We start from the raw sequence: 27485 nt of genomic DNA, 5'->3' as shown, positions 1-27485 counted from the left end.
CTGGTGTGACATTGTTGTGGATTTGGTGGTGTGCAGCTGGAGGAGTGGACAATGTCACAACCAGGGTTCCTACATTATATACAGTGGAACCTCCGTTAGTAGACACCTCTCTATTAAAGACAACCTTTCCAATAAGGACACTAGTTTTGGTTCCAAATTGGTTGTTTCCATTCAATTTTGACTTCTCTAATCAGTCTTTGGGTGTTCCGAATGCTTGACACATTTCGAACATGTTTTGGTTGGAAACAACCCTACAGTCTTACACTTATGGCTGAATGAATGACAGTGCATTTTCGTGAAAGCTCGGTGACGAAATGCTGCGACACTATTCGTCACCAACATGTTTGATGGGTGGTGCCATCTGCACAAAGGACGATGAATTAAATAACTGATGTGACATTGTCGCTGCATTTGCAGGTGTCCACATCGAGGAGTAGATGATGTCACTACATGTACCAGGGTTTGTACTTTCATATACAGTGGACCTACTTTTTGTGGACACCTTTCTATTGAGGACAACCTCTTTAATAAGGACAGTAGTTTTTGGTTCCAAATTGGTTGTTTCCATTCAACTCGACTTCTCAGTTTAGGACACCTCTCTGTTAAAACAGCACTTTTCAGTCCCTGGGGCATTTCTGGAAATTTCATGCTATGGAGCAATTGGTTCAGCTAAGTGACAAGAACAGTACTATAAGACGGTTTTAAAAAGTTGAAAATTATTTATTTAAATGACATATAAATGGTTCAGCAGTAATTGGCAGTGTGCATTATGTAATGAAATATGATTTACATAATATAACATTTTTGTGACAAATAGTACAGATGATGGATAAATCGATACAGTGGATAGCTGTTAGAATATGCAATACATGCAATAGCATTTGTTTTTATTGAGATTTTGCGAGAACCAAGTGGTATTTTGACAAGATAATAGAAAGCCAATAACACTACAAGAACATGACTTCAATACATTGACATTGTAGTACTTGGTATACTAAAAATATTCAAAGATGGGTATCTTGAGTTAAAGTACAAGATGTATGAATGAAGGAGGCACTCTGGTAAGAAATGGTGTCGCTAATGAAAGATTAGAACAGTCCGTCTCAACCTGCCAAGCTCAGAGCGACATGCGCCTGGTTTTGCTGTGACGGGTCACATATACAAAGTTTACATAAAACAAGATTTGTATGTTTATTTAGGAGGAGTACAAAAGTTGTATATAAAATGCCGACTTCATTATGATTTATAGGACACAAAATTTGACATGACAGCATTTTATAAAATATGAATAATCTATAATGAGAATAGTTTTGTAGCACCAATGATTTGAAAATACTGAATTTATTTATTGCATGAATAGAACACAAAAAACAGGATGATTACATGATTGTCACATGCGTGAAATATATTGTCATGGATGGGCATTGGGAACAAAAAGAATTGCGGTTATCAGCTGCATTGGTAGCGATTGCTTTAGCTGATTTTCAGAAACTGACAGGAATGAGAATGTTGATATAGTGTTGAAAAAATATTTTTATAACATACATTGCATTCAAATAACACTAAGAAGTAGACGAGTACTAATTTCGCACACTTGAAAATATTTGGACATTGACTGTCACAGGTAGTGGTAGTAGAGTAATTACATGCCATCAGCAGCACTAATTCAGACAGTTTTCGCTGTGCTTCAGTAACTGACTGGAATGACTAAGTTTGATTGTGCTGAAATGATACATAATAACGTACATTGCATAAACAAAATGATTACAAGATTTGTACTGTCTTGAAATATATGGACAGGGACAGTCACTGGAAGTTTGACATGCCATCAGTTGCACTGCTCCCGACAGTTTTCACTGTGCTTCAGTAACTGACTGGAATGACTAAGTTTGATTGTTCTGTATTTGCCTCCATTTGGATTTTGTGAACAAAAGTTACTAACCTTGTGTAATTGAAGTGTCGAATTCGCCTTGGTCGAAATGATAATACAGTAAATAAATCTATTGAATGTTGCTGAAAAGAAAACACTTACTATGTTAGAAGCCATGTACATGATAACACCACCACCACCATTATCAATATCATCACAAGTCAACTGGGGAATATGTGTGATATTTGTTCAAAACTTGCGTATATGGTATTTGCAGGTCTATTGTATTGTTGGTACATATTTTTCACTTTCAAAATTAACTTTTTTACTAGAAATTATGAATCAATACTAACCGTAAGAAGCGTATGAAATTACAGAAGGCCTTCGTCGAAAAATGTAATGTACTTGTACTCATTCGTGTCATTAAACCTGAAAGCAGCACAGCATAACAGTGAAATTACCGTGACATCAATGGATGTCAAACTAACATAGTGACGTAAATTTGAATTCGAAGTGCACAAATTCACAATTAAGGTTTCGAACACATTGAGAACTGAAAAACTTCATACAAATGCTTTCACACCAATGATATGATTGTGGCGCTCCTGATGAGGTATCGCCCTCTGCTAAGCAGCTTTGGTCGTAACTAGGGTAAATGTTTTTTTCAAGTGATATGAGCGATGCAATACCTTAGTTTCCACCAGCGCCACGTAGCAGTCAATGAAGTTGTGCTGGTACTCCATTAACGTCATGCTTCAAATTTGAAGAAATTAATATTACCTTCATCAAGTACGTAATAATATTACACCAGGCCTTTGTCGAAAATGTAGATCTCGAAGTCTAACTGTAATGAAAGAAAACATCAATGTGACAATATGGTTTACTATGTATGAGGGGGAGAACGGGTATTTTCGGGACACTGGGATGGGCCGAAAATAACTGTCGGGATTCGGGATAGACACCCTTATTTTAGCGGGATTCGAGACAAGCCGTGTTTTGCGTCACGATTCGGCTAAAATTGCGTATTGGGAAACGGGATAAGCCTTTTTTCCTAACGGGACGTCGAGACAGTTACCCCCCCCCCTTCCCCGTTCCCACCCTCATGACATGTAGCATTGTTTGTAGGCCTATTGTTACTCACAATCTATTTTTTTGTAATTGATACTGGTAGTATCAATGTGAAATATGCCACACGTTGGGAGCATGCAAGGCCTAGTACAATACACCATCATCACAATCAAATATTTCAATAATACACTGTCAACGAGAATGAATGTTCAACCATCAATCACGTGCATTGTAGTAGTGTACATCCCCCATCCCATGACGGCTTGCGCCCCGCTGACACGACGAGCACATGGCTGAGCCAATCCATCGCCTATACACTACTTTACAAAAATCGACACCTACTGAAACTTTCACTAATTATTCTCGGAAATGTACTTTATCGTTACATCAATAAATGCACATTCGAATTTCAAAACTACCACTTATTTTTGCCGTGAAACTGACCTGAGTTATCGAAACACCGTCAAAAGAGGAAGAAGCAGGTCCGCATTTATCGAAATATTGCTAAATATAATTGTCAAAATGTCGACCAAATTACCAATTAAATCACAATAAACTTATCAAATGTTCACTCATGCCTTTGGGTGAAAAAATACTGATTTTTCAATCATTCTCAATTTTACAAATCACCAATCACAAAAAGAAATAATGATGCAATTACCCAAAATAGATGAGATTTGACCACTGGTATAATTCCGCCATCTTGGATATCGGCATCGTCACCACCACTTAAAATTCTAAAGTCTTATTCAGGCCTAATATGTGTCACCTGCTGTGGTAAAATGGCTTGTTTTATCAATAAATAACAAAATATGATCTTTGTAAATAAAATCGGAGATCTTCTGGTGTGTTTTTATGTGAATTTATTACGAACTATCAATGCAGCGCAGGGCAGCCATCGTGTTCTCATGCGTAGTGGCGATGCGATAGCCATCCGCGGCACTGCTTTTCAAGATGGTGGCAATTGCCCAGTGCTAGAGGCGTTGTAAGGAAAATTGAGAGCAGGCCCCTAATGAATGAACTCTCAACGATATCGATATATTTTCGTAATTCCAGCACAACTGTTCATCAATGAACGTCCACCGACAATCCCACTTAACGAATATTAATATCAATTCATATCATGTATCTTAAGACGCTTTTATTTCATTTTAAAAAGAGTTATCGAGTGAACGATGACCTCCTACCGTACCCTCGAAATAAACAGCCAAAATGACCACAAAAACACCTTTTTAGAAAAAAACAGCGATTTTTACGAAATAAATGTCATCAGAGACGAAACTAGACACTAATTTAGCTAGGTATGCACAGTAATAGTACCTGAAGTGATCGATTTCAAGGAGAAAATACACTGAAAACAACTTTTCAGGAACAGAAATAAGATCACATTGTGAATAATAAGACGGCGGAATGTCCGCTATGGTTACTTTCATGCACTGGCTTGCCTGTCCGCCATGGGTACCCTTGTACAGTTATGACAGTGACACAGGCAACCATAGCGGACAGTCGGTCTTCTTTCATTGCATTTTAAGACACATTATAGAACACTTTGAGCCAAGTGCTTGTTATCATATCTTCCTATTCTGGTGTATATGCTACCCAGCACAGCACATGCATAACATAGGCAGATATGGCAGAAATAAGCACACTTTGTACCTTGAATTAGGCATAGGTCTACAGCAATACTGCTTTTTCGACTTATTCAAGACAGCTACATCAATATAAACCAACTTATATGTCTTTAATTTATCATCTAGAAATGCCAAACATGTTCGCCCCCCCCCCCCCAAAAAAACCCCCAAAAAACTCTTGATTGCAATACGCTTTGTTAGGTATTAACACGTTTAGATTAATCCATACTTCGTATACGTTTACCTTGTCTTTAAGTTATCTACTAACAGATGTCTTTAATAGTGTCCACCAGCAAATCCACGTCGAGTGCCATATAACAGGAATTATTCGCTATTGAATCTGCTGGCGTTTTCAAATGTGTTATTGTCGTCTGCTAGCGCGTTTGTAACCATGTGGACAGTGAATTGCTGATACTGTCCAAATCCCCACACAGTGTTTCAAAGCAAAAATGATTAAAATTTCCAAAAAATTGAATTTCAAGTAAATTTTTAATGCTGAACGTAATAACAATAGTGCTTTACTCAGTAGAATGTGCCCTAATCATGGCTGCTGTCGCTCTCTTCAGGTTTTCTATTGCTCAACTGGGGTTTGTTTCTTTTAGACATTATGCATAAGGTAACCCCAAAGATTTAATGTCATGTAATTTACTGTATTTATCGTACTAAGTACATTTACAAAGGTTACTGTGCAGGGTGCGCTTACATGATGAGGTGCAGTGTGGAGGAAAGAAATAATCTAACAGGCACCGTGTAATATACAAGGTACAGTCCTGATCATATCAATATCAAAATCCACTTCATGCAATATCTCCCAAACTAGTACACCAATTCTAATACGGTTTTCAGGATACTGGCCGCAGTTTTGTTTTCTGATACATTATGGCCAGTATGTGAATTTTTACTCCTTCGATTTTGTGTACTATCGCTCTAGCGAAAAATATTTTTTTTTAATTTGAAATAAATAAGTGTTTTGTGAGGGTTTTTTAATTGGCTGGTGACATAATGAAATAATCATGCATTCGCATTCCTGCCATAGTGTATAAATAGAAAACAAGATTTCTGTTGATGTCCTGAAAAACCACATTGGAATTGGTGCACTGGTTTAGGAGATATTGAATGAAGAAGGTGTTGATATCAATATGATCAGGACTGTACATACGGCATACGTTTAAGAAGAAATAAAGAACCCCTAAAAAATCAGCCATAGGGTCCCTCCGCTGCTGGGGGACATCATGCCCACCTATCACGAGCATGCTCAGCTAGCCAAGTGATTCAGACCTATCAACTTATCAGCTTTTCCGTGTCTTCTGCACGACTCTGGAATAAACTACCTAAGGACATAACGGCGATCTTTTTAAAAGCGCGTTTTGGCTGTTCAAGGGACATTATCTGTGATAAACCAACTGTAGCGCTTTAACAGCAAATCGTACTGATGTGCGCTATGCAAATGACTAGATTTATAATGAACTGCAGCTTGTACAGTGTAAATGCACTCGGCGCCTCCGGTGCCTCATTTGGCATGGTTAGGCAACCATAAAAGCTTGGTTTGGTGCAAAATATGGAAGCAGTAAAGCATTAAAACCTCATTATTTGTTATCTAATTTGAGATGTTATAGAATAGAAATAGATACCTCTTCCGAAACCCATCTCGTGGCAAAATTGACAATCATACGTTATTGCCAAATAAACACTGCCACACCGCATAAGTTGATAGGTCCATGGTTCACGTGTGCCGCGACCAGTGTTTTCTCCGACGTCGGCATCTCTACGTGTAGCCGATTCCTTTTACCAATGACTGTGGTACGAGATGAAAATAAATATTGCCCTCCACGTCGGGTAACCTGCCGAATGTCGCCCCTTACCCTCGGGAGACATTAATTGCATCCCGAAGGGGCGCCCCTTACCCTCGGGAGACATTAATTGCATCCCGAAGGGGCGACATTCGGCATTTGACTCTCCGTGGCGGGCAATACTTATATAATGCTGATAATTTGATGGTGGTCGAATATAGCCTCATTTCCATATCTCCCTAACTTAGGTAGCTGATAATTCTTTTTTTAAAGGCCGGGTCTATTGGGCAAGCCGCTCGCCGAACAGGCAGCTTTTTTGTCCTGTTTGAGAGCCGCTTGCCAAACAGCACTAAAAAGCCACCCTGTAAGCCGGGCTTGCCAAGTAGTCACTTCCTTTTTTAAATGCAGATTTAAAGTGCTTTGTACTCGATACGGCTAAGTGCCTCAAAAATTGTCTCTTCCATTTCGGCAAAAACATGCTGATATTATGTCCAAATCAATAATGCTCATAATAGTCATATCCCAGAAATTTTGGACAAATTTGAAGTTGTGGGTGCACGTGAAGTCGCATTTATAGCCATGCAGACACAAACTGGTCATTGACAATATCTCCACATTCATTCAAAATGTATTTCAAAGTGTGCTTCTATATACTAAGCAGTTTCAGAAATATATGCACTTTCAATTCACCTTTTCACAAGAATTCAAAGATCACAACTTCGACTTGCCCTAACCAGACATCGTTGTCCAAGGTTCAAAGTTTGGTAAACGAAAGTGTCGAAGCAAAGGGCGACACTGCATACAATCCTGTTTGGCCAAGCTGCCAATATATGCATAAATATGATATAATATTATCATTGTGCTGTATGATTGGGTTCAATGGCCCGTCATACATAGTGGGACCTTATACCGAACATACGAAGCAGAGACTATTTGTATTGTACAGGACTAAACCAATCGCCTGCCATTGTTGACCCGTCGTTAAGCGTTGGGTCATGTGGTCGCCACTGTATATTTTAATGACAGACAGCACAACATTCGTTTTAAAAGATTATGAAAAATATTAAAATTGCTGTCCCTTTCCTCCAGATTTTACCATAAATCTTTGAAAAAATTTTCTGCATATTAATTTCTTAAAATCAACGAATTATATTGCGGCCACGTTGATTCCGCGGCGGGTCGATACCGGGAGTATAGCTACGGGCATGTTGTGTGGACTACCGTAACCAGGAGACGCCTAAACAAACACGAAGCATTACAGGTCGGTGTTAGACACGACAGTCAGTCCAGTCAGTTCACGAGTGACGAACGGGCATTAAATATTGCCAATAATCTTGAAAAAGGTAGGTACATCCCAACTTTCAGTTACAGAAGACTTGATTCCATATTCGTGCACGATATGAATGGGAATTTAATAGATTTTATGTCGCATTTGATAGTTTTTTTGTCCAAAATCTTAAGTGTCACCAGTGTCTTGTATATGGTTACTAGGTCAGACGTGTGTATACACCATGTATACATAAGTACTGAAAGCCTACTTGGAGTTGTCCTGGGGCGAAATGTTCTTCAGTTTGTCAGGTGTTGACTAGAATAGGCTACCGATAATTATTAATGCTTGGTCGTATAGTTCTAACAGTGCCTAAAAAGGGCGTTGAAGTACACTTTTAAAGGTCTGCACCGTTCGTTAAATTTTGAATTTGTAATTGAATTTGAATACTTTCAATAGCGTAAATACACACTGAATATAATTTTCAGCATTGCCTTTGCGTAGTAAGATATAAAATACTAAAGATACCAATTTTCAAGAAATTTGTATTCATAATAACTGCACTACGGCATTGTGTATTGGTGGATATCTATTTAACTGCACCACAAGTAATTAGTAATTATGAACGGTGTACCCCTTTAACGCAGTCTTGTTTTTTGATGTGGTGCTCTGCACTTGCACATTAAATTTTCAATTCTGTAAGGTCGACGATTAGACGAGATATAGTCTAGGTTGTTGCATCATTGTATGTTTTTCTGGGTACCGTACAAAAGAAGTATGCGTTACGTTATGGATGTTTTTCGAGATATATCAACCTCAAAAATGTTGAAAGATGTTTGCCATGAATTACTAGTAAGTTACAATCTTATCATGGAGGTTGATATAATTGGGCCGGATAAGATATAAAAATCCACATCTCGCTGATGAATTCAACTTGAATGAGCATGTTATTGAGACAACCCTCCGTAAAGTAAAATTGAAACTACAGTAGACCCCCCCCCCCCACCCCCCCACGATCTTATCCTAAACAAGTATGTGAACCCTGACAAATAACTGGATTTACACCTGTTAGTACGTGAAGATTGCAAGTAGGCCTAATTAACATTGCCATTAACAGAACCGCTTAATTAAAGTCCGTAAAATCTAAAATGCGTACTTACATTTTCAGGAATAACCAGAGGATTAAAATGGCTGTCGCACAAGAGAGCTGGCCAAAGGGTCGATGCCTCGGCTGGCCCTCGACTACTCCCCGCGGGCCCTGCGCTGCTATAGGCTCAAACCCTGGACCAGGTGCATACGGTCTCCCGACCCTCGTCGGACAGCCAAAACACGACCCAAGGAGCACGAAAAACAGGAATCCCGCTTTTCCATTTGGCACGAGACACGGAAAGCTAGTCGACGAATGCGGCCCTGGACCAGCTCACTATCCAGATGCTAAAATAACACGTTACGGCGCTGACGGAACCCCACATTACACGTTGAAGGATAGGACCGCTCTTGCTAGGCCCGCCAATAACCCAGGACCGGGAAGTTACTCCCCAGAAAAAGCTGGTCAACAAGCTCATTTTCACGCACCCCAATTTAGCTTCGGAGCGAGGAATAAAAATAGGGGACAGGATAAGACTCCTGGTAAGAGATGAATTCGAAACATTTTGTCCCTAATCAATCCTCAAATTTCTACAATGTGACTGAATGGAGACCCAGCGGAAGTATTCCAACCGGATGGCTATGAGAATGTTTTCATGAACGCGGCCTTAGGGAAACATATGGAGTCACCAAACATTTTAGGTCACCTTTCTGATGGAATGGAGTCACCAAAATGTTTGGGACAATTGGTTGTTTTGAGCAGCAAACGTCTTAGGCAGCCAAAGACGAGTCACCAAATGCATGTTTGGGACAAGTGGTTGATTTTGAGCAGCAAACGTCCAAGTCAGTCAAAGTGCGTCGCCGAAATGATGAAGTCTCTACAAGGGTTGTAGCAAGCTTCACATTTCAGACTAACCGAGTTAGGGAGGCATCAATGCGCCTAAATGATAACCCTAATTGCGACAAGGTTACTTAATAATAGTGTGCAATGTACCATAAAGTGCACTTATCGATTTGGTCGGATCGGGATTGACCACAGTTCGTTCACGTTGGACCAATAGGTGTATCATTGACTCTTTAATCATGCTTCTGAAGCCTAGTGCTAGGATGTGAATAGCTTGCAGATATTCTAAACAGTTTCTTACTTTTCCAGCTGCCAATTCTTATACCATGCCAAGTATGATGAGCCGAACAGTGCAGAGCAATAAAAAGACGGCACCTTGTTATTCAGTACGGGGAAGAAGTAAGATCGGAGGCTTCCATGAGGACTTACAGAAGGTATGTGTTGTCAGAATTATGTCCATGTATCTGTACCATGACTAACACTTGCTTATCTCATGATGAAGTCCATGATACTAGCCGGCCAGGTGTATCAATGATAAATGATGTAACCCCTCAAAGCTTTTCTGGTCGGTAATTACAAGGAGCCACATTAATATCAACGTTATCTGTAAGTGGAAATTAACTGAATCAATTTTGCACGGTTCCTCATTGACGCCTTCTCTTCAGACAGTGGCAATGCCAGTGAAAATTAGATCCTTATTCAAACCATCTTCATTGCAGACCCCCGGGCCAGGAACATACACCACGACTACACCTCATATCTACAAGGCCAAATCTCCCGCCTATACGTTATCTGGCCACTGTGCCATGCCTGGAGACGGCACGCAGAAACCTGGACCTGGAGCTCATAGTCCTGAAAAGGTAAACATTAAAAAACCGAACGTTTATTTCTTAAATCATGATATTCTCATATTTTGATTCCAGCGCCTCCAAGATTCAAAGCACTGTCGTTTTACATTGTTTACAATTAGTTCGCGTTGAAAGGCGTGCGACGTTTGCACGTTTTGTTTTGACATCAATGAGTTTTGAGATGGTCCCTACTGTCTTTGTCAAAAACAAATGTTCATTGTGTCTCCTTCCCGTTGTCGCGCTGTGACCATAGCAAAGCAAAGAGCGCGAGATTCACCTTTAGCATTTGGCATATTCTCAGCGCAGCTCAGTTTAGACATGCACGTATTGTGACAACTCGTGTTCATTCCTGAAGACTGAGAAGAAATGAATAATGGACCACTTTTAGCTTTGTCGAGGTCTGGTCGAGGTCAAAACGTAACCTTGGGTTTCTCATCTCTATCCCCGCCTTTATTTCTCCTATAAATAAAGCGAAATATCCTTTAAGGTAAACCGGACTATGAGAAATATTACCTAAGGAAAAACGTTTAACTTGTTGTTGACAGGTTACAATTAATAAACGCTCAGCTCCCGGTTTCGCTTTTTGACTGAGGCATTCACAATTTGTTTCTCCGCTTATTGAACATGTAGTGAACTAAACATAAACGGTATGTGCCGGAAAGTTAACACTTCCGTACAAAGAGAATTCTTGAATGTTTTGTGTTGCTAGCTAAAATGAACCAATGCGCACTGATCTGGGTAATATCTGCTCAAAACACGGGAATGCGTACATGTACATGTATACGAATTTTTGGTACATAGGACAAATTCTTTCCTCGTGCTGAAAACATTGAAGCATACATGTATTTCAGCTGATTCGTTTAAACGAAAATTTGTGTAACATTTGGGTCTTGCGGTCGTTGTATTGACACTGCTGCATGTGATACAGTCACCATAATGGTTTTTGCCTATGGCTAGAAAAGTCGCATGGCTCAAACCTAACAGAGGAAAAAGTACGTGAAAATCAAAGTAGAGCGTCCAAATCCCAGCGCATGATTCAATTTGGCTAGTAACATGCATGTAAGGTTCCGGGGTAAGGTTCGAGTCTACCAGTTGGTTTAAAATATTCGCCTCTTCCACCTGAATAGGTTACAGTCAATAGACGCTCTGCCCCCGGCTATGCGTTCGGCTTGAGACATTCACAATACATGACACCCTTAATAGCTGATTGCCCTAATGACGATTAGTTGACAAAAGGTATGTTAATCAAGGTGAAAGTTTATGTTTCATTCGCTTCACGCCTGATTAACATCGATGATAAAGCAGTCTACACTAGTAGTCAATTTATCATTTATTACTGTATATATTTTAGTTGCTGCTCATTATTTTGATTTTCAACCTTTTTTTCACCCAGTAGTTATAATCATACAAGCTTGTACATTTTAACCACATGGGGACTCGTTTACTGCTGATATCGAAGCTAAACTGGTCCTATTTATTGTGCTTGTCCCTCGTTGTATATGCCTATACCGGTAATCTTCTATTAAGTGCTTAATGCACAGCTGGCATTTTTGTTAATTGAAATGAGAGTGTCAAAATTAAACGACAGTCACCTTGCGACAGTCAATAATTTCGTCACGTTTGTGCCCGAATATTTTTCACTATTATCAAGGAAGTCATTTGCCTTTGGTAAACTCTCAAAAACGATATGATTGGGGTCGTTTTTAAAAGCTGTCGTCACCAACATTCTGCCAACACCAAACGTTTTTTGAAAATAATTGTAACATATTTCTCATGTCAAAACATTACTATGATGCAAATTGTGAAGTATTCGGTCATTATAGTCGCTCTGTCTGACGAGGTTCTGTTGAGTTGAAAAGAATGTCTGTTCTGTTGAAATATGCCAGACTCGACTTTCGAAGATACCAGTTGTGGGCTTGTTCTCAAGTGAAACATTTTTGTGTTGGATGGAAATATCTTTTTGAAAATGACCCCATTGGAGAGTCACAACGTTTTATCACGACAAAGTAAGAGCAGAATCGTTTAATCTAGTCTTTGGTACGATCAGAGTCTTTCAATTTACAAAAGATTCTGGTAGGAGAGAGCATGGGGTAATTTTCGGGTGGTTGTGGATGGCTTCCAGCTGCATTACACGTATTGGCTTGTTCTTTGCTAAATCAATAGCCTGTTGTCATGAAATGACAACAGAAATCCACTCGACGATACACATAGACCTTCTAGTTATGTGTAGAAGGCAGCTCCAACAGACCCACGCGAAAGTTCTATTGTCGGCGACCTTATATGTAAACCAATAAGTTATCTATGAATGATCGCGAGTGATGCATGCATAGTCCCCATTAAATAGATACTAATACATGCTCGTGTGTAGTTTATGATTCACCCTATGCACATTGTTTTTTTATGGGTGATTCAATTGTCAATGATAATTTAGACCACCCATCCAACATGTTAACGACACGGAAGACGCGATATAGCATGAGATTTTATGTCAAAGCACGGCAAACACCTGGAATGGGGAATTTAATAATCTTATCTTGGTTCAGTGCAAATCCCAACACTTCGAGTGGTGAATCAATCATCACGACTGCATTCCCTTGAGCAGCCATATGGCGCTATCCTGCGTCCCCTGGCAACCGTCACTATGGACGCATTCTAGCATGCGCGCGCACGGCGTTCAGTTATTGGATGTCTTATCAATTATTACTTGGTAATCAATGCTAGTGTGCATTTATTGTCGCTATACTATAGGGTGCACATCGATCAACGGGAAGTCCTTCCAAAATTTACATAATGCTGTAACTGTGCAGTGACAAAGCGTTCTAGACTCGTTGCAACGCTACACTGCACTGTCCACATGCCGGTGTAACATCTGTGGTTGTTCCCCATGTGTCAGTGTTTCCAAACAATAGGCAGCTAGAGAGACCACGACTTTTTAATAGGGGGGATACACAGAAAAACTTGTCAATCTATTTTTGAGCGTTCCCAAACAATGAGGGGAAACACTCAAAAACAGAAACACTCAAAAACATTACACCGGCCTTTCACGTTTGCACTGACATGAGTCGGTCATGGCTATTCCAATTTTCTATCCGGATTTACAGATGGGCCTTTTACCAGCGTGGTCACCGAGGCACTACAAAATATTGCAGGCTTGATGTGGCGACGTAGACACCCTGATATAAACTCAGCACTACGCTGAGCCGTTGCTTTGAACAGGTCAAAAAATATTTGATTACCCTCTGCAACTGCAGTCGACTATGTGTTAGTGCATATACATGTACATGTGCATGTAAACATAAAGCGTCTCATTCATAACGTCCCGCCCCCTATCCACCATGATAATGTTCTCATGGCAATTGAGAATCCGTGTGTGTGAAGTAGAGTACATACCTGTATATATACATGTACATTCATTATCTTATCTCATTGGGCTCAATAGCGTTCTACTTCGAAACCTAACTTTGTGTTTGAATGCGGTGCCAATCATTGCTCATAATGTCAGCATGTCCTCTATAATTATATCAAAGCCACACCGTCAATAGCCACTTTTCTTTCAGTCTTGGATCCTCGGCATCGGTTTACCGACCTGAGCTACCGAAAATATTGTTTCGCATCGGCAGAGGTCCTTTTCAAAATTATCTTCTGTTCAAAGAATGGACACTAAATTCTATCATGTACTTCGATGTGTTTAGTTCTACTTTAGCAAGCATCCACCACCACCATTTCCATTTATCACCATAATCTTGATCACTAGCTTTGTAGGTTACACGCCAAATATTTCTTCAGTTGCAGAATCCAGAGCATTACCAACTTTTTGTCGATAATCTAAATGTACAAAGGCTTGTATATATAATGTACATAGAAACAGCCACACCTTGTTATAACTTATCTAGACATTATTTTTAGAGGCGCTATTGTTGTCAACCAATAACATAATCATTTTTCCGTCGGACATTTACTCTCCCAGGTTATCCATCACTCACTACCCAATATAAAGCAATTCCAACAAATCACAGTTTTTCTGGTATGGCTTTTGGATTCCTGTGTAGCGACGGAGAGGTGGTTTGGGATGGTTTCATCAACATTAACGGGTGGTGCCAGCATTAGGCCGAGAACATAGTATTCTGATTCTAGTTTTCGCACGCGTCTGTTCCATACCTTGCGCAGGAATATATTTTCTCAACATTTTCAAGAAAATGATATGGCACGCCTGAGCGTTGCGTAATGCTTATAAATGTACTGAAAGACTTATATTCACCCTTAGCCTCGTATATATTTTCCTATGATAAAGCAATGTGCCTAAGGCATGTGAGGGGTTACACAGTTTCCGTTCATAATTTGTGCCGGGATTTGTACTGGGGCGAACATTTCAGGCGACAATATGAGTCTCTATACCAAAATAATCATTTCGAAAATCAAAAAGGAACTCTGTTATTTTTTATCAAATGTTTCTAACAATTTGCCATTAATGTCTTGCAGGTGATTATTAATAAGAGAGCAGCTCCCGGATGGCACATGGGTCTCAGGCACAGTCAGTATATCTGCCCCCTGATCGAGAATGTCGTCGATTGATAAGCTAGGTGGAAATAGCGACACTGACGGGATGTTCAACTTACCACCCGCGATAACCGATGGGGCGAACACAAGGACCACGATTGCCTTCAGACTGGGGCTTATTTTAGCAGTAACACTGATTCATTGCTCTTACTTCGGTGGAAAATTCTATGAACATCTCGTCTGTTTCGAGAACCTTGTGTATAATTGGTGGAACTGATGACATTACTTGGATTGCAACCGCAGTGGACTAATTTAAAGTGGACTGTTTTAAAGATTCGCGATGGATCAGGTGTATCTTTTCGTACGGCTGCGATTTTGCTCCAAGTCTTTCATTTCTGCTCCAACGCCAGTGTAAGGTTTTTGGTTGTTCTCCATATTTCACAGTTTCCACAGACAACTTGGGACACCACGACTTATCGGTTTGGGGAAACAAAGGAAAACGTGTCAATCAGTCTTTAAGAGTTTCTTAACATTGAGGGGAAACACTGAGAAGCGGCAACACTCATTTACGTTACACTGGGTGTCTTAGCGAAATTTGGCTGAGACTTTTATAAGATTTTGTAAAACAGACTGTCTAAAACTGCTGAAATTGCGCCTAGGTCATGAATCAGTATACTGTGGTAGACTCTAATCCACTCTATTGGTGGACAAGTTTTTTAAACATATATTCATTTGCCAAATGTCACACACAGTATGTTTAGTCTTGACGTAGTTGTTTTGAGCGTGGGCGTGTTTACTAATGAATTAGTAGTCCATACACCAAACCAATCATTAGAAAACTGTATTTTGTTATTTTACCAATATAGAAGCGTGATTGTGATATTCATCAGACACTCGTGCTGTAGTATTCATTATCAATCGAATAAGAGAGAATGGGGGCTTCCGTGAAGTAAAGCACGTGTCCTTCATGTGATCTAGAACCATTATGTGATTTTTAGTAAATACTATAACCATAGCCAAATACTTTCATATTAACTTATGGAAAGCTCAGTTCCCAGTACAATGGTCTGACAACAGAATCTCTGCTTATTCCACTATCTGTGAATTCTATCCTCACGTAAACTAGCAGTGACCTTTTTCTCATTCAAATCATTATCCTGAGCATGTCTATCCATCAATGTGTTAAGACCGTCATTTATCAGTGGATTAATCGAAGCGACCGATTTCTCCAACTCATCTAATTTCTTTGCTGTAGAGTTCTACTTTTTTTCTGTCTGATGTTAATGTAAATATTGTAGCCTTTGATGCGGTGTTTGTAAATATAAGCAGTATACATGGACTTACTAGTGTATATTTTACCAGTTCTCATACTTAGCATTTTATTAACAAAACTATGGAACACTACGTTTTTAATTGCACAACCAAGGAAGATTGCGTTGATGTCTCCTTGCACGAACTTACTCTTTCGAAACGCAGGACACATATTATTTTGATGTACATTTTATTTTACCAGATCTTGAATGAGCAAGTTGCATGGTCTATTTCTACTTTACATGTTCATTACCTCAGTCTATCTTGGGTATGGACGGGTAGAAAAGCTATGTATTTGTAACGTTTTTTTGCCGTAAATGAATCTGTACATCACTTTTATTGGAGATGTATATAGAATCCGTCCAAATATACGGTGTTTGTAGTAAATGGGTCATGACCTCTTCATGCAGTGTGTCAGAAAAGGCTGTAAATGACGTTACGGAAGGGTGCCTTTCATCAATGTACCTTGCAAATGCATGCCTATTCAACCGTTTCTGAGACACGCTGTAGAACCTTAATCTAATCATATTAGTTAGGAGTCGGTATGATATCGAGCTTGTCGGAGCAGCTGTGCATTTCCTTTACCAACTGTGATGGTGGTGTAGGCAAACTAGATGTGAGGTGGACGTAGATATCATATTGAAAACCGTCTGTGATCGCTGTATACTGCACCCAAAGTGGTGTAGAATTGTGGAAATAAATTGACCTTCTACATATATGATTCTTTATTTGTCATTACTCACCTAGTCTTCTTCTCTAATGTAACTCAGACACTGACCGCCTCAATGCAGTTTATGTAACCGACCTGTATCCTTTCTCTACACGTACCGATTAGATTTATAAGACTTTTATAACATATATGATATTTCAAAATATGACCTCTATGACCAAACAAAAAACAACTACATCATGTGATGCAGTCTCACGACTGGCAGGACACTAGACGGACGTTCTGACGGACAGACAGATGGACTTGCGGCGCCCGCCTCGACAATACCCCTCAAGCCTTTACTGGTTGAGGTTTGGATTACGTCAATTTCTCATACCTAACTTATTTGCCTCTGGACGCTTGCGATGGTTGCCCTGCTGTTGTGGTTGCAAAGAAACTTTAGTCAAGATTATAGAGGGTCTATGAAGGAAAATGCATGCCAGTGCATGCTAATCCGTGCTTGATGGTCGATTTTCCAATAGACTGACGTTCAGTTCGCTCGTGAACTTCTTGTTAAAGTCGGCAACGAGTCTTGCGAACGGTATTCACGATCCTGTTTGCTCACCTGACAAGGAACATAACCCGATATTCAGCATTGTCTGACTACTACTCCTGGTACACCGATTCAATTATGTCTTGACAATACAACATAGCTGGCCTGGCTGATGATTGGAATGAAAATTAATGCCGATATTCATGCCGCTATATCACATATATGTTCTTTTTAGATTGAAGGGAAACAAGTGCGCATTGCGCACATAACCCTAGAGAACCTACATATTATGATTTTAGCTTGTTCGGGTTATAAAAGGTCTCTTATATCGCATAACCAGTCCAATAGTTAATAATACCAACATGGTCATGGTAGAGTGTATTGAATATAACGATGTACACAAAGAGTGCGATAGCAGTAATCTTGTAATTGAAGCACTGAGATCGAAAACCCACTAGTTATGCTTTTGGTTAAATTGAACTAACTGTCATGTTCGGAATTTTAGGACACCAAGCCTACAACTCTGCATGAGGAATAAAGGCAAGACATCATGTGTCACGAGGTTAGGATTAAGATCAAGTTATCTGCATGCGAGCAATTTCATCGTGCAAAAATCTTGTAATATAGCAGTAACGAATTAGACTGTTGGTCACTCAATGTGGGATTTGTAAAATTGAAACCCCAGTCAGAACTGGGACCGACCCATATATCGAGTCCCAAAGCCAGGGGTCCATGTTGTCCCCATCGTATTGATAATAAGTGACAAGCTGAAAGTTAATGCTGTCTAATGTCAGGTACGTGTTCATGGATACCATCCCTGGTCATGGAAAACATAAAAATGTTCAAGGCAGACTTCAAATAGTTATATTTTGCTTGATTTTGCCTACTTGGTATCGAGACGGTCAGAATATTCCTAATGATATTTTAAAACTCTCAACTCCGAGTCGGAGAGTAAATGTTTTAACACGTTATTGGGTAATAACGACATGTATATCAATACAAAATCCATTACTAAATGTGACCCATGCTGCAGTATATCATTTTAGTCAAGCAATGGTGTGGGGTCTATGTGGCCCCTAGACCTATGAAAAGTACATATTGTTATATATTAGCTTGACTGCTGATTTATTGACGAATGAATGTATCTTGTCGGATATGCCGCAGCACAATTTAAAAAGTCATAAAGATGAATAATTGGACTTCTGACTTAATACATGTAGTTACTATAGATGGTAAATACTTTTACGCTTTACTTCTACAGTAGTATTTACTTCTTTTTGTACATACTGTAAAATCGGACTTAAGACATCACTTCTGTAAACCAGCCCACTTCATTACTATGACGGTCACATGGCTGCACATGCAGTAATAATCTGTAATAATACATGTACTATCTGCTTTCTGATTGGTTTACCAACGCAAATAGGCCTAGTAGTCATTGGCTTCGAACTTCATAGAACTGACACCAGTAATGTCACATTCGCAGTAGGCCTATTGTGAAATTATTGAGAAGAGAAAACCAGCTCTGATCATTTCTGAATTTCAAGGTCGCATACAAAAACTTGTACAGGTTGTCCCAATAAAAAAAAACTTCGAAGACCACTTTTAATTAATTTTTTCACTGAATTGGGTTTTGCTAATTACACATCATTTTCTTGGATGTCTAAAATGGTGGGTCCACGAGTCTGTAGGGTTGTTCTATAGGAGTCCAACACAGATCGGAGAAGATTAAAGTTAGCTGTTAGCCACAGTTTTGAAGGTTCATTACACCCTGATCATGCCAAACTTCCACTTCGTCCGCGTGAAGATCTCCATCGACCACTGGAAGTGGCCCAGCATCAGCATGGCCAGGACGAAATGCCGCTTCAAATCCAATGATGATGACCTGTGGACTACACCAGCCTCACATGCAACATTTACAACGCGTATCTGAAAGTCCAATCATTCCGCATCCGCCCTGCTCATCAGTATTTGCTGTTTTCCATGCCTTCCATGCCTTTCGCGCGTTAGACTTAAACGGCTTCATCACCGTAAGGTCTAACGGCTGCCGCAGGGATATGCAGCCCACTGACACCAACTGCAGAATTCCCCACATCTCAGTAATCCGCATCCAAAATGTTCTGTCCTGTACGTGGGGTCGAAAATGGTCAACTATGAAGAAGTAATTTTCAACGTTCTCTCCTTCCACGAATGGTTGCAGAACCTCAGGTACCCAGTGGTCAAGTATAGGGTCTCCTTCCTCATCCACCCTGTTTGTTAAGACGTGTACTTCAACTGCTCATTTTCCAAGGCGTCGAAATGGCGTATAATCTTATAATGGTCCGCAAATTCTTTCATTGAGGTGACAACACCATTCACCAAAGCTTCTTCGAAGTCACGCACGTACTTGATTGTTTTCTCCGACACTGTATACGAGCCTTTTCTGGCATTTGGGGTACATCTTGCAGTATAGACGATGTGAGAAAACGAAGCCTGCTAAACCAAGCATTTCATAGGCCTGAACAGTCGCCATCCAAAAAATCCTTAGATGAAAAACGGCTTTCATAAAGCACTAAATACAATAAAGTTTTCTTTTGTGACACCCTTTACATAGAACTGGTCAATTCTGGTATGACACAAACTCCTTTTATGAAAAGTGATAACGATTAGGCCTACATGATCATGTCCAGCCAAGACCCAGTCAATAAACTAAACCTCAATCTGTTTATGCTTGGTCTTGAACAATGATTGGAGAAACCATGCATATTCAATAGACACACCAACCCACTTTGCCAAAGTGGGCTGGACATCCTGATACCCAGAAGTGATGTCTCAAGTCCGATTTTACAGTATCACCCAAAAGTACCACAGTCAAGTAGAAACATTGGCTTTGAAGCAGAAGATGAAGGTTATGCTAGATAGTTTTACTTGTTGCTTCTACCAATAAGAATTATTTCTTTTTTATGCATACCAATGTATGACGTAGCTTTTAGGATATAAATTCGACGTTTACTTGCTTAACAAAAAAAAACACATTCCACTTAACGTGAACAACATTAATTTCCTTCTGTTGTTGTACAAACACCTGTCAATATTACCATGTATTGCACGAGTAAATCAAGGAACTGGGGCGACAAAAACTCGACGGTTTCGTCCGTAGCAACAGTCGGTAAGACCACCATTATCCAACGGACCACATGCTAAAAACAGTGTGTCGACATTTTGTTTTCCTTCGTAGAAGCGCTTTGCATAGACCTTACATTTATGTGGGCAAAGAAAACATTATCTCAGTGGATTAGGTATATTTTTTGAGGATTTTAATTCTCTAATGTTGTATTAAATCCATGATAAAGATTGTTCAAAACTATATGGTCACAGGAATATTTGCATGCAAATTCGCCGACATATTAAATGTATTCGTCTCACAGCCGTCCGAATACTCTATCGCCCTTTTAATGGGCCAACGACAGGCGCAAATGTCGACTGCCAATCAGTCACTTTCCACACTATGTACCGAGTTACATGATACAAGACCACCATTGAACATTCATGGTTGGAGGATCCAGACATATCAATTAGACGCGCGTATGTTTTTAACTGGCAAGTCCATATTTGGAGAGGCATTGAAGAGATATTTTCTGTGGCAAGTCTACAGATATAATGAAAATTATTTGAGGAAAAAATTAAGATCAATAAACGCTCAAGAGCCCCAAACGATGCGGACGTAACATTTACGAATGAATTACACACCAATCGAAGTTTATACCTTTGGAGTAAGCTCCAGTTGGCTACATTCCTACATTCCTGGTGCTACTGCTGGTAGTAAATACGCAAGGTTTTATGTATTACCGTCTACCGTCTCCATTAAGGCCTACTATCAGTAACAAAACCTGCCAATAGATAATTTATTGATTTTAAGCGACCAGGCATTCCAAATCAGAATAATGCCCAGAGACAGGATATTGTGCGTTGCGCGCCAAGTCACATAGGGGCCCACACAAACATTCCTGTCTTGATGTTCTAAAAACTGAGGTTTGTGTTTTTATGCCGGATATAAAAATGCATGCAAGAAAAGGCAGTTAAAGCCACTTTCTGATGTCCCTCAGCAAATGAAGAATTCGATCACCAACAATCCTCCTTTTCTTGTGCTTCCTGAGCGAAGTAAAAGCTCGATCGCCTTCCACACCCCTTTCGTCTGGTTCCTGAGTAAATTATGACCCATCCCCTTTCCGTCTGCTTCAGGATCAAACGAAGGACACAATCAACAAAACTCGGTATCCCGTTCTGTTTGCTCAGGAAGAATAGATCATGAAGGACTTGACCACTAAACCTCCCTTTTCTGTTTGCTCCTGAGCAAAGAACGCACACGGTCATCAACCCTGCCTCTTCTGTTTGCTCCTGAGCAACAGAAGGACTCGATCGCCAAGACTTCCCGATTCTGTATGTCATTCCTGAGTAAATCGATCACCAAGAGTCACGCTTTCTGTTTGCTCTTGGGCAAAAGAGCAATGACTCGATCAGCAACTCCTCCTTTTGGCTCGTGAGCAAAAAAAGACACAATCACCAATACTCTCATTTTCTGTTTGTTCCTGAAAGTTCGAGAATTTGGTAGGATACCATTCCTAGGATACCTCTCATAAACGAAACCTATTTGTGCGCATTTAGCATTAGAAATCTTCATCCTTCTAAAGACTGTGTATACATAACCAATACACTAAAATGATGTAAGCTAAGAATCGTAGGTAAACTAGGCCATAGTATTTTTATTTCGATTTGACTCGGGCAATGATTTGTTTGTCCATTTGTCATTTTTATCAAAATGCGTTTGAGAGGAGATGTGTCATGTCTGTGTTTGATTGAGGACTCCTATGAATAGCTCAATATACCATTGGAATACCAAGTGACCCGATTCCTTCAAATAGGTAGGATTTGCTGCCAAGGCAGTTAAGCCTTCCTATCCCACAGGGTAGAGTTCAGTGCACAAGCAGAGTGTAGGAGACATTCCTCAACTCAGATATAGCCTACGACACATAAGCTTATTCTTTAGTGGCTCGAGAGCTTACGCCTCATAGAAGTGTTATGCCAACTAGAAATATTATATGGTTGGATGCCCTAAACTGACTTCGAATAACCGATTAGCTCACTTGACGTGAGCTTATCCGATACTGCACACGCGGTCCGTCGTCAGTTGGCAGAGTATAGGTGCTCGATGGCCGAAATTTCCGTGTACATGTAGCTTTCGGCCATATGCCGGTTTCGCGCCGAGAACTACATGTACATTCAAACCTCCAGGCGGTTATCTTGGAAATTCGTTAGTTGCAATTTGGAATATTGGTTGAGTTAGAGGTACGAAATTTTTATGGCTGGTGTAACTGATTAGGTAACATCACGCATCGTCCGGGGTTTATATTTTCCTGTGTTTCAAGGTTACAGAGGTCAACGTTCAATTTCACTGTCGGTGGTCATTTTCTTCTCAGCATTTGATGTAGAGGGTTCTAAATTGGTGTAGTGATTAATTTGTCAAACCTGCCCACGTCACGTCACGTCGTATGTACTTTCTGATCAATATTTTGTAGTTTTTTCTTTTCAATCTTGATCTTGTCTATCACGTCAATAAACTTACCACGTGATACATTTATAAATTCTGGATATTTCTGCAGTGTCTGCCGTGGGATGCAAGCTGAGCCAATTGAAATGCTCCACTGTGCATAGAGCTTGTGTGCGGCCTTGAAAAAGAGCTGGAATTTCTGGCCTACGCATTTTAGCCTGCTGCGTAGACGGAGGCCCAATCTTTGCTATGAACTTGCTATGTGACACCCGTACGTGGAGCTGTTTTCAGGATAGCTCCGGAGGATGGCTGGACTCTCCAAGCGCTATTTTCAGAGATAACTTGGTGATAACCAAGTACGTATGCCCTGTGTCTTTGAATCGACCAATCACTGTGTTGTATCGTGATTTGTGACATCAGGTCTCTCGGGATTTGATAAACTTTCGGCCTCGATCTAAGTTATATACAACATCAATTGGCTCAAACAATTAGGAGAAAACCAAATCTTTGTTATATATACCATAGTTATTAGTGTCTCAGTCCATGGAGGTATACCTCCATGCTCAGTCCAAGGTATCATACCTTGAGCAAGGTTCAAGATCAGACGTGTAACACTTTTCCCGAAGCATTACGAACAGCCCAACTTTTGCGGACCCCCTTTTCTTATTCACAAGTCGCGAGTCAGGGGCCAATACTTCCTCATCCCCACAGAACCACCGGTCAATCCCTCTTCCAACACACTATCCTAATAACTCTGGATTGGATGATAAGACTGTAAGTGTATTTTTCAGAGATATTCGTGACGACACATACACAATTCGAACCTGAACGCAACCAGTTGATTGAAATGACAAGCGCCGATCTTGTTCAGCCGCTTTCAGCTTTTGCCGGTGACAAACACTATCGCCATCTGAAGGATTGGCTCAACACCGCTGTTCTTTCTTCTTGCCCCTTTTATTCATTGGGTGATCACTTTGTTTCGGTTTTTCATGTACTAAGGGAGAACCTCCGGTAAACTCGCACACCTAAAAGTACCAGCTGTGGCACAACGCCAGCCTGATAAAGCGTCAACAGATATAAAAATGATTTGGTGCTATCAGTAATTTCGTGGTCGGGAAATGACGTAGATGGTTCACGGTACCTATACAAACAATACTGTCCTCCTCAGCAATTTATTGCCTCCAGTCAAGTTTCGTATCGAATGGCAGGTATAAGTTAATTTCTACATTGTAGTGCGTTGGCCATGCACAGTGTAACAACAAATCTGGGGAGAATTGAGTCGACATGTCTTTCAATATGATTTTAAGACCACGCCCGTATGTCAGTGGGCGTGTTCTGAGAGGCAAAGGACCACGTGGGGAGTTATTTTGGGGGTAGAACGGGAGTGCTGATGTCAAAAAAAGTTTTTTCATGTTAAGTTATATATAGACCCTTAAAAGGGCCCTGGTTGTCCTAAGGTTTGAGTGAGAAAGTTGATGTCATCGAATCATGTCAACATGGTATCAAAGTGAAGTCTATGATTCAGAGTACACTAACATGGCATAAGTTTTGGCATTCTTGACGAATATCGAGACCCCCAGCCGGGTAGGCCCATGGGGTAAAGATGGGCAAAGTGGTATCATAGACCCCCCCCCCCTCCTTCGCCCGTCATTGGCAGCACCAGGTGCATAAAAACTGTTTCATTCGACAGTACATGTACTCGCAAATACCTTCATTTTGATTCCCATAACGACACCCTCGGGCTCAAGATTGCCGAAATCCTAATCTTAGGGTCAAAACGGGGGTCTATCTCGCGATAGTACCCTCATGGGAATCAGTCTGCAGGGTCTATACGAGTCTTGTCGAATAGCAGTTTTCATCCAACTGTAGTGCCCATGAGGAGCTCGTGGAAAGGGATCAAATATACTACTTTCTGCCCTTTTTTCCTGGGGTTCGTGAAGAGGACCAATCAAAAACCTGTCATGTTAGATATAGATAAATAGAATAATAATGTTTTGTTAAGTCTATACAACAACTTCCAGCAAAGAAACTTTCTGTTGCAATTTTGTTCCAGGTACCCCTTAAAGAGGTTGAATAGCGCCTCCACAAGCAAGCAACAGCGCCACCCGTAGCAGAAATAAGAACTGCTTAGTGACGTCATGGTTTCCATATACGGCATCTCATTTGCATATTTTTACAACCTTATTTACTACGAGTTATAAATACTAGCATATACCCATGGAGCGGGCAAAGTTGAAATGTAATATACATTAGTTAAATGGGCACGATGATTGAGCTACATTAAATTTCTAACGTTACTGAAGTTTTATTAAAGGTTAAACACGAAATTAACTGCATTTAGGGACTTATTGCTGCTATCTACATGCAACCCCCAATAGATTGATTGGAGTACGCTATTTTGCACAATGCATTGAGACCAGTGACAGCAGGTCCTGTTCCAAATAAGGCCCTCACATATTAGGCATATCACCTACCCACTCCCGTACCAAATGCCACTGTCGGACCAAAGCCAGGCGCATGGAGAGATGCAGAACGCAATTCAAACTGACAACATCAGTCAGTAGAGAATAAAACAAAGAGCAAGCGCTGGCCACTGTACATATTTTGTCCATCCTGGCATAACTGTTTATTGATACCCTGACTGCATGTTCCGGTAGGCCACTCTCCAGAATTTGCCTTATCACTCAGGTCAGTGTTTCTCGAATAGAACTAAAATAGAACAGGCTAATCATTAATCTCCCTGCTAATACCCTGCACCATGGACCAGGTTGTATAGCACTACATACGTGCTGGAAGCTAATACTGATGTGGCAGGGAGAATATGCGTGAAGTTTGTGTATGCTTTTGAGAATGAGCGGAGCTCTCCAGTCGACGTGCTCTCTGAAAAGTTGTTATTTATTCTAAAACCACGAAGATATTCGACGTATGACACCCTCAGTGACACTCTTACATATGATCCAGACCTACGAAGCCAAAGGTTGCAAGAATTCGAAGCATTTCCAAAGCCCAATTTTGAAACGAAAATCGCCTCCTAAATAGCGGCCACAACGCGCATTATAGTATAGACTAGCATATACCCATGGAGCGGGCAAAGTTGAAATGTAATATACATTAGTTAAATGGGCACGATGATTGAGCTACATTAAATTTCTAACGTTACTGAAGTTTTATTAAAGGTTAAACACGAAATTAACTGCATTTAGGGACTTATTGCTGATGCTATCTACATGCAACCCCCAATAGATTGATTGGAGTACGCTATTTTGCACAATGCATTGAGACCAGTGACAGCAGGTCCTGTTCCAAATAAGACCCTCACATATTAGGCATATCACCTACCCACTCTCGTACCCAATGCCACTGTCGGACCAAAGCCAGGCGCATGGAGAGATGCAGAACGCAATTCAAACTGACAACATCAGTCAGTAAAGAATAAAACAAAGAGCAAGCGCTGGCCACTGTACATATTTTGTCCATCCTGGCATAACTGTTTATTGATACCCTGACTGCATGTTCCGGTAGGCCACTCTGCAGAATTTGCCTTATCACTCAGGTCAGTGTTTCTCGAATAGAACTAAAATAGAACAGGTTAATCATTAATCTCCCTGCTAATACCCTGCACCATGGACCAGGTTGTATAGCACTACATACGTGCTGGAAGCTAATACTGATGTGGCAGGGAGAATATGCGTGAAGTTTGTGTATGCTTTTGTATGGGCGGTTATTACCGCAAATAAAGACAAACCAAAGCAAAGACACTTGTGTAGCATATCAAGGACACGTAGATTGATACTCCTGGGCGGTTATTACCGCAAATAAAGACAAACCAAAGCAAAGACACTTGTGTAGCATATCAAGGACACGTAGATTGATACTCCTATGTGTGCCACATCAAAGACATCTGGACCATACACCACATCAAAGATAACGATGCGAAGTCAACAGGCGGCGCCACCGTCTTGGGAAAAGTAAAAACGATTTCGACAACTATAGGTTTTTGTTGATATAAGCGACTATTTTATTTTTATAATCATTTTTTTCTCGCAGTGAAATTTTTATTAATTGATTCAACTTCAATAAGTTAAATGAGAAGAAAAATAAATATCTCGACTTGAAAAAAAAATTTAATTTCAAATTTTTTTTCTTGACTTGAAAAAATATCTTGACTAGAAAAAAATCATTTCGACTGGAAAAAAAATCATTTCGACTTTTTGAAGCAAACGGCTTGCCATAGGAGAGAGGTGGCAAATAACAACAACGTCAACAGGCAACGTACGGCCGCCAGCAATCTACAGTGGCGCCGCCTGTTGACTTCGCATCGTTATCTTTGACGTGGTGTATGGTCCAGATGTCTTTGATGTGGCACACATAGGAGTATCAATCTACGTGTCCTTGATATGCTACACAAGTGTCTTTGCTTTGGTTTGTCTTTATTTGCGGTAATAACCGCCCAGGAGTATCAATCTACGTGTCCTTGATATGCTACACAAGTGTCTTTGCTTTGGTTTGTCTTTATTTGCGGTAATAACCGCCCATACTTTTGC

General features: G+C 40.3%; 1 protein-coding gene and 1 long non-coding RNA gene across 7 annotated transcripts; one reads left to right on the top strand and one right to left on the bottom strand.

The window, feature by feature from the left end:
* Window positions 1–748: 748 nt before the first annotated feature.
* On the bottom strand, window positions 749–4341 carry LOC135492848 (uncharacterized). Of its 5 annotated transcripts, XR_010448137.1 has the most exons (5): window positions 3383–3430; window positions 2651–2714; window positions 2224–2299; window positions 1943–2013; window positions 749–1722 (listed from the first exon to the last, which is right to left on the bottom strand). It is a non-coding gene; the product is annotated as an uncharacterized LOC135492848 (long non-coding RNA). The 5 variants fall into 5 exon arrangements; XR_010448140.1 differs by lacking the exon at window positions 3383–3430 and adding an exon at window positions 4259–4341 and having other exon boundaries at window positions 749–2013; XR_010448139.1 differs by lacking the exon at window positions 3383–3430 and adding an exon at window positions 3600–3646 and having other exon boundaries at window positions 749–2013.
* Window positions 4342–7594: 3253 nt separating this feature from the next.
* Window positions 7595–16928, top strand: LOC135492098 (ciliary microtubule associated protein 1A-like). Of its 2 annotated transcripts, XM_064778274.1 has the most exons (6): window positions 7595–7702; window positions 8795–9255; window positions 9866–9990; window positions 10276–10416; window positions 11532–11640; window positions 14884–16928. In XM_064778274.1, the coding sequence occupies exons 2-5, from the start codon at window positions 8814–8816 to the stop codon at window positions 11628–11630; spliced, it is 807 nt and encodes a 268-aa protein (XP_064634344.1). In that variant the 5' UTR covers window positions 7595–7702; window positions 8795–8813; the 3' UTR covers window positions 11631–11640; window positions 14884–16928. The 2 variants fall into 2 exon arrangements, with proteins under 2 accessions (XP_064634344.1, XP_064634345.1); XM_064778275.1 differs by lacking the exon at window positions 11532–11640.
* Window positions 16929–27485: the final 10557 nt, after the last annotated feature.

Source organism: Lineus longissimus, chromosome 8, assembly GCF_910592395.1.
Source record: "Lineus longissimus chromosome 8, tnLinLong1.2, whole genome shotgun sequence".
NCBI classification, from domain to species: domain Eukaryota; kingdom Metazoa; phylum Nemertea; class Pilidiophora; order Heteronemertea; family Lineidae; genus Lineus; species Lineus longissimus.
Note: the sequence above shows the minus strand (reverse complement) of the source record. Positions and strands in the feature narration are given on the sequence as shown.

Bases quoted from the DNA above. Each gene is read 5' to 3' on its own strand.
- LOC135492098 (XM_064778274.1), top strand. From the start codon at position 8,814: ATGGCTGTCGCACAAGAGAGCTGGCCAAAGGGTCGATGCCTCGGCTGG. The intron at 9,256-9,865 runs GTAAGAGATGAA...TTACTTTTCCAG, and splicing joins GGGACAGGATAAGACTCCTG to CTGCCAATTCTTATACCATG. The intron at 10,417-11,531 runs GTAAACATTAAA...CCACCTGAATAG, and splicing joins GAGCTCATAGTCCTGAAAAG to GTTACAGTCAATAGACGCTC.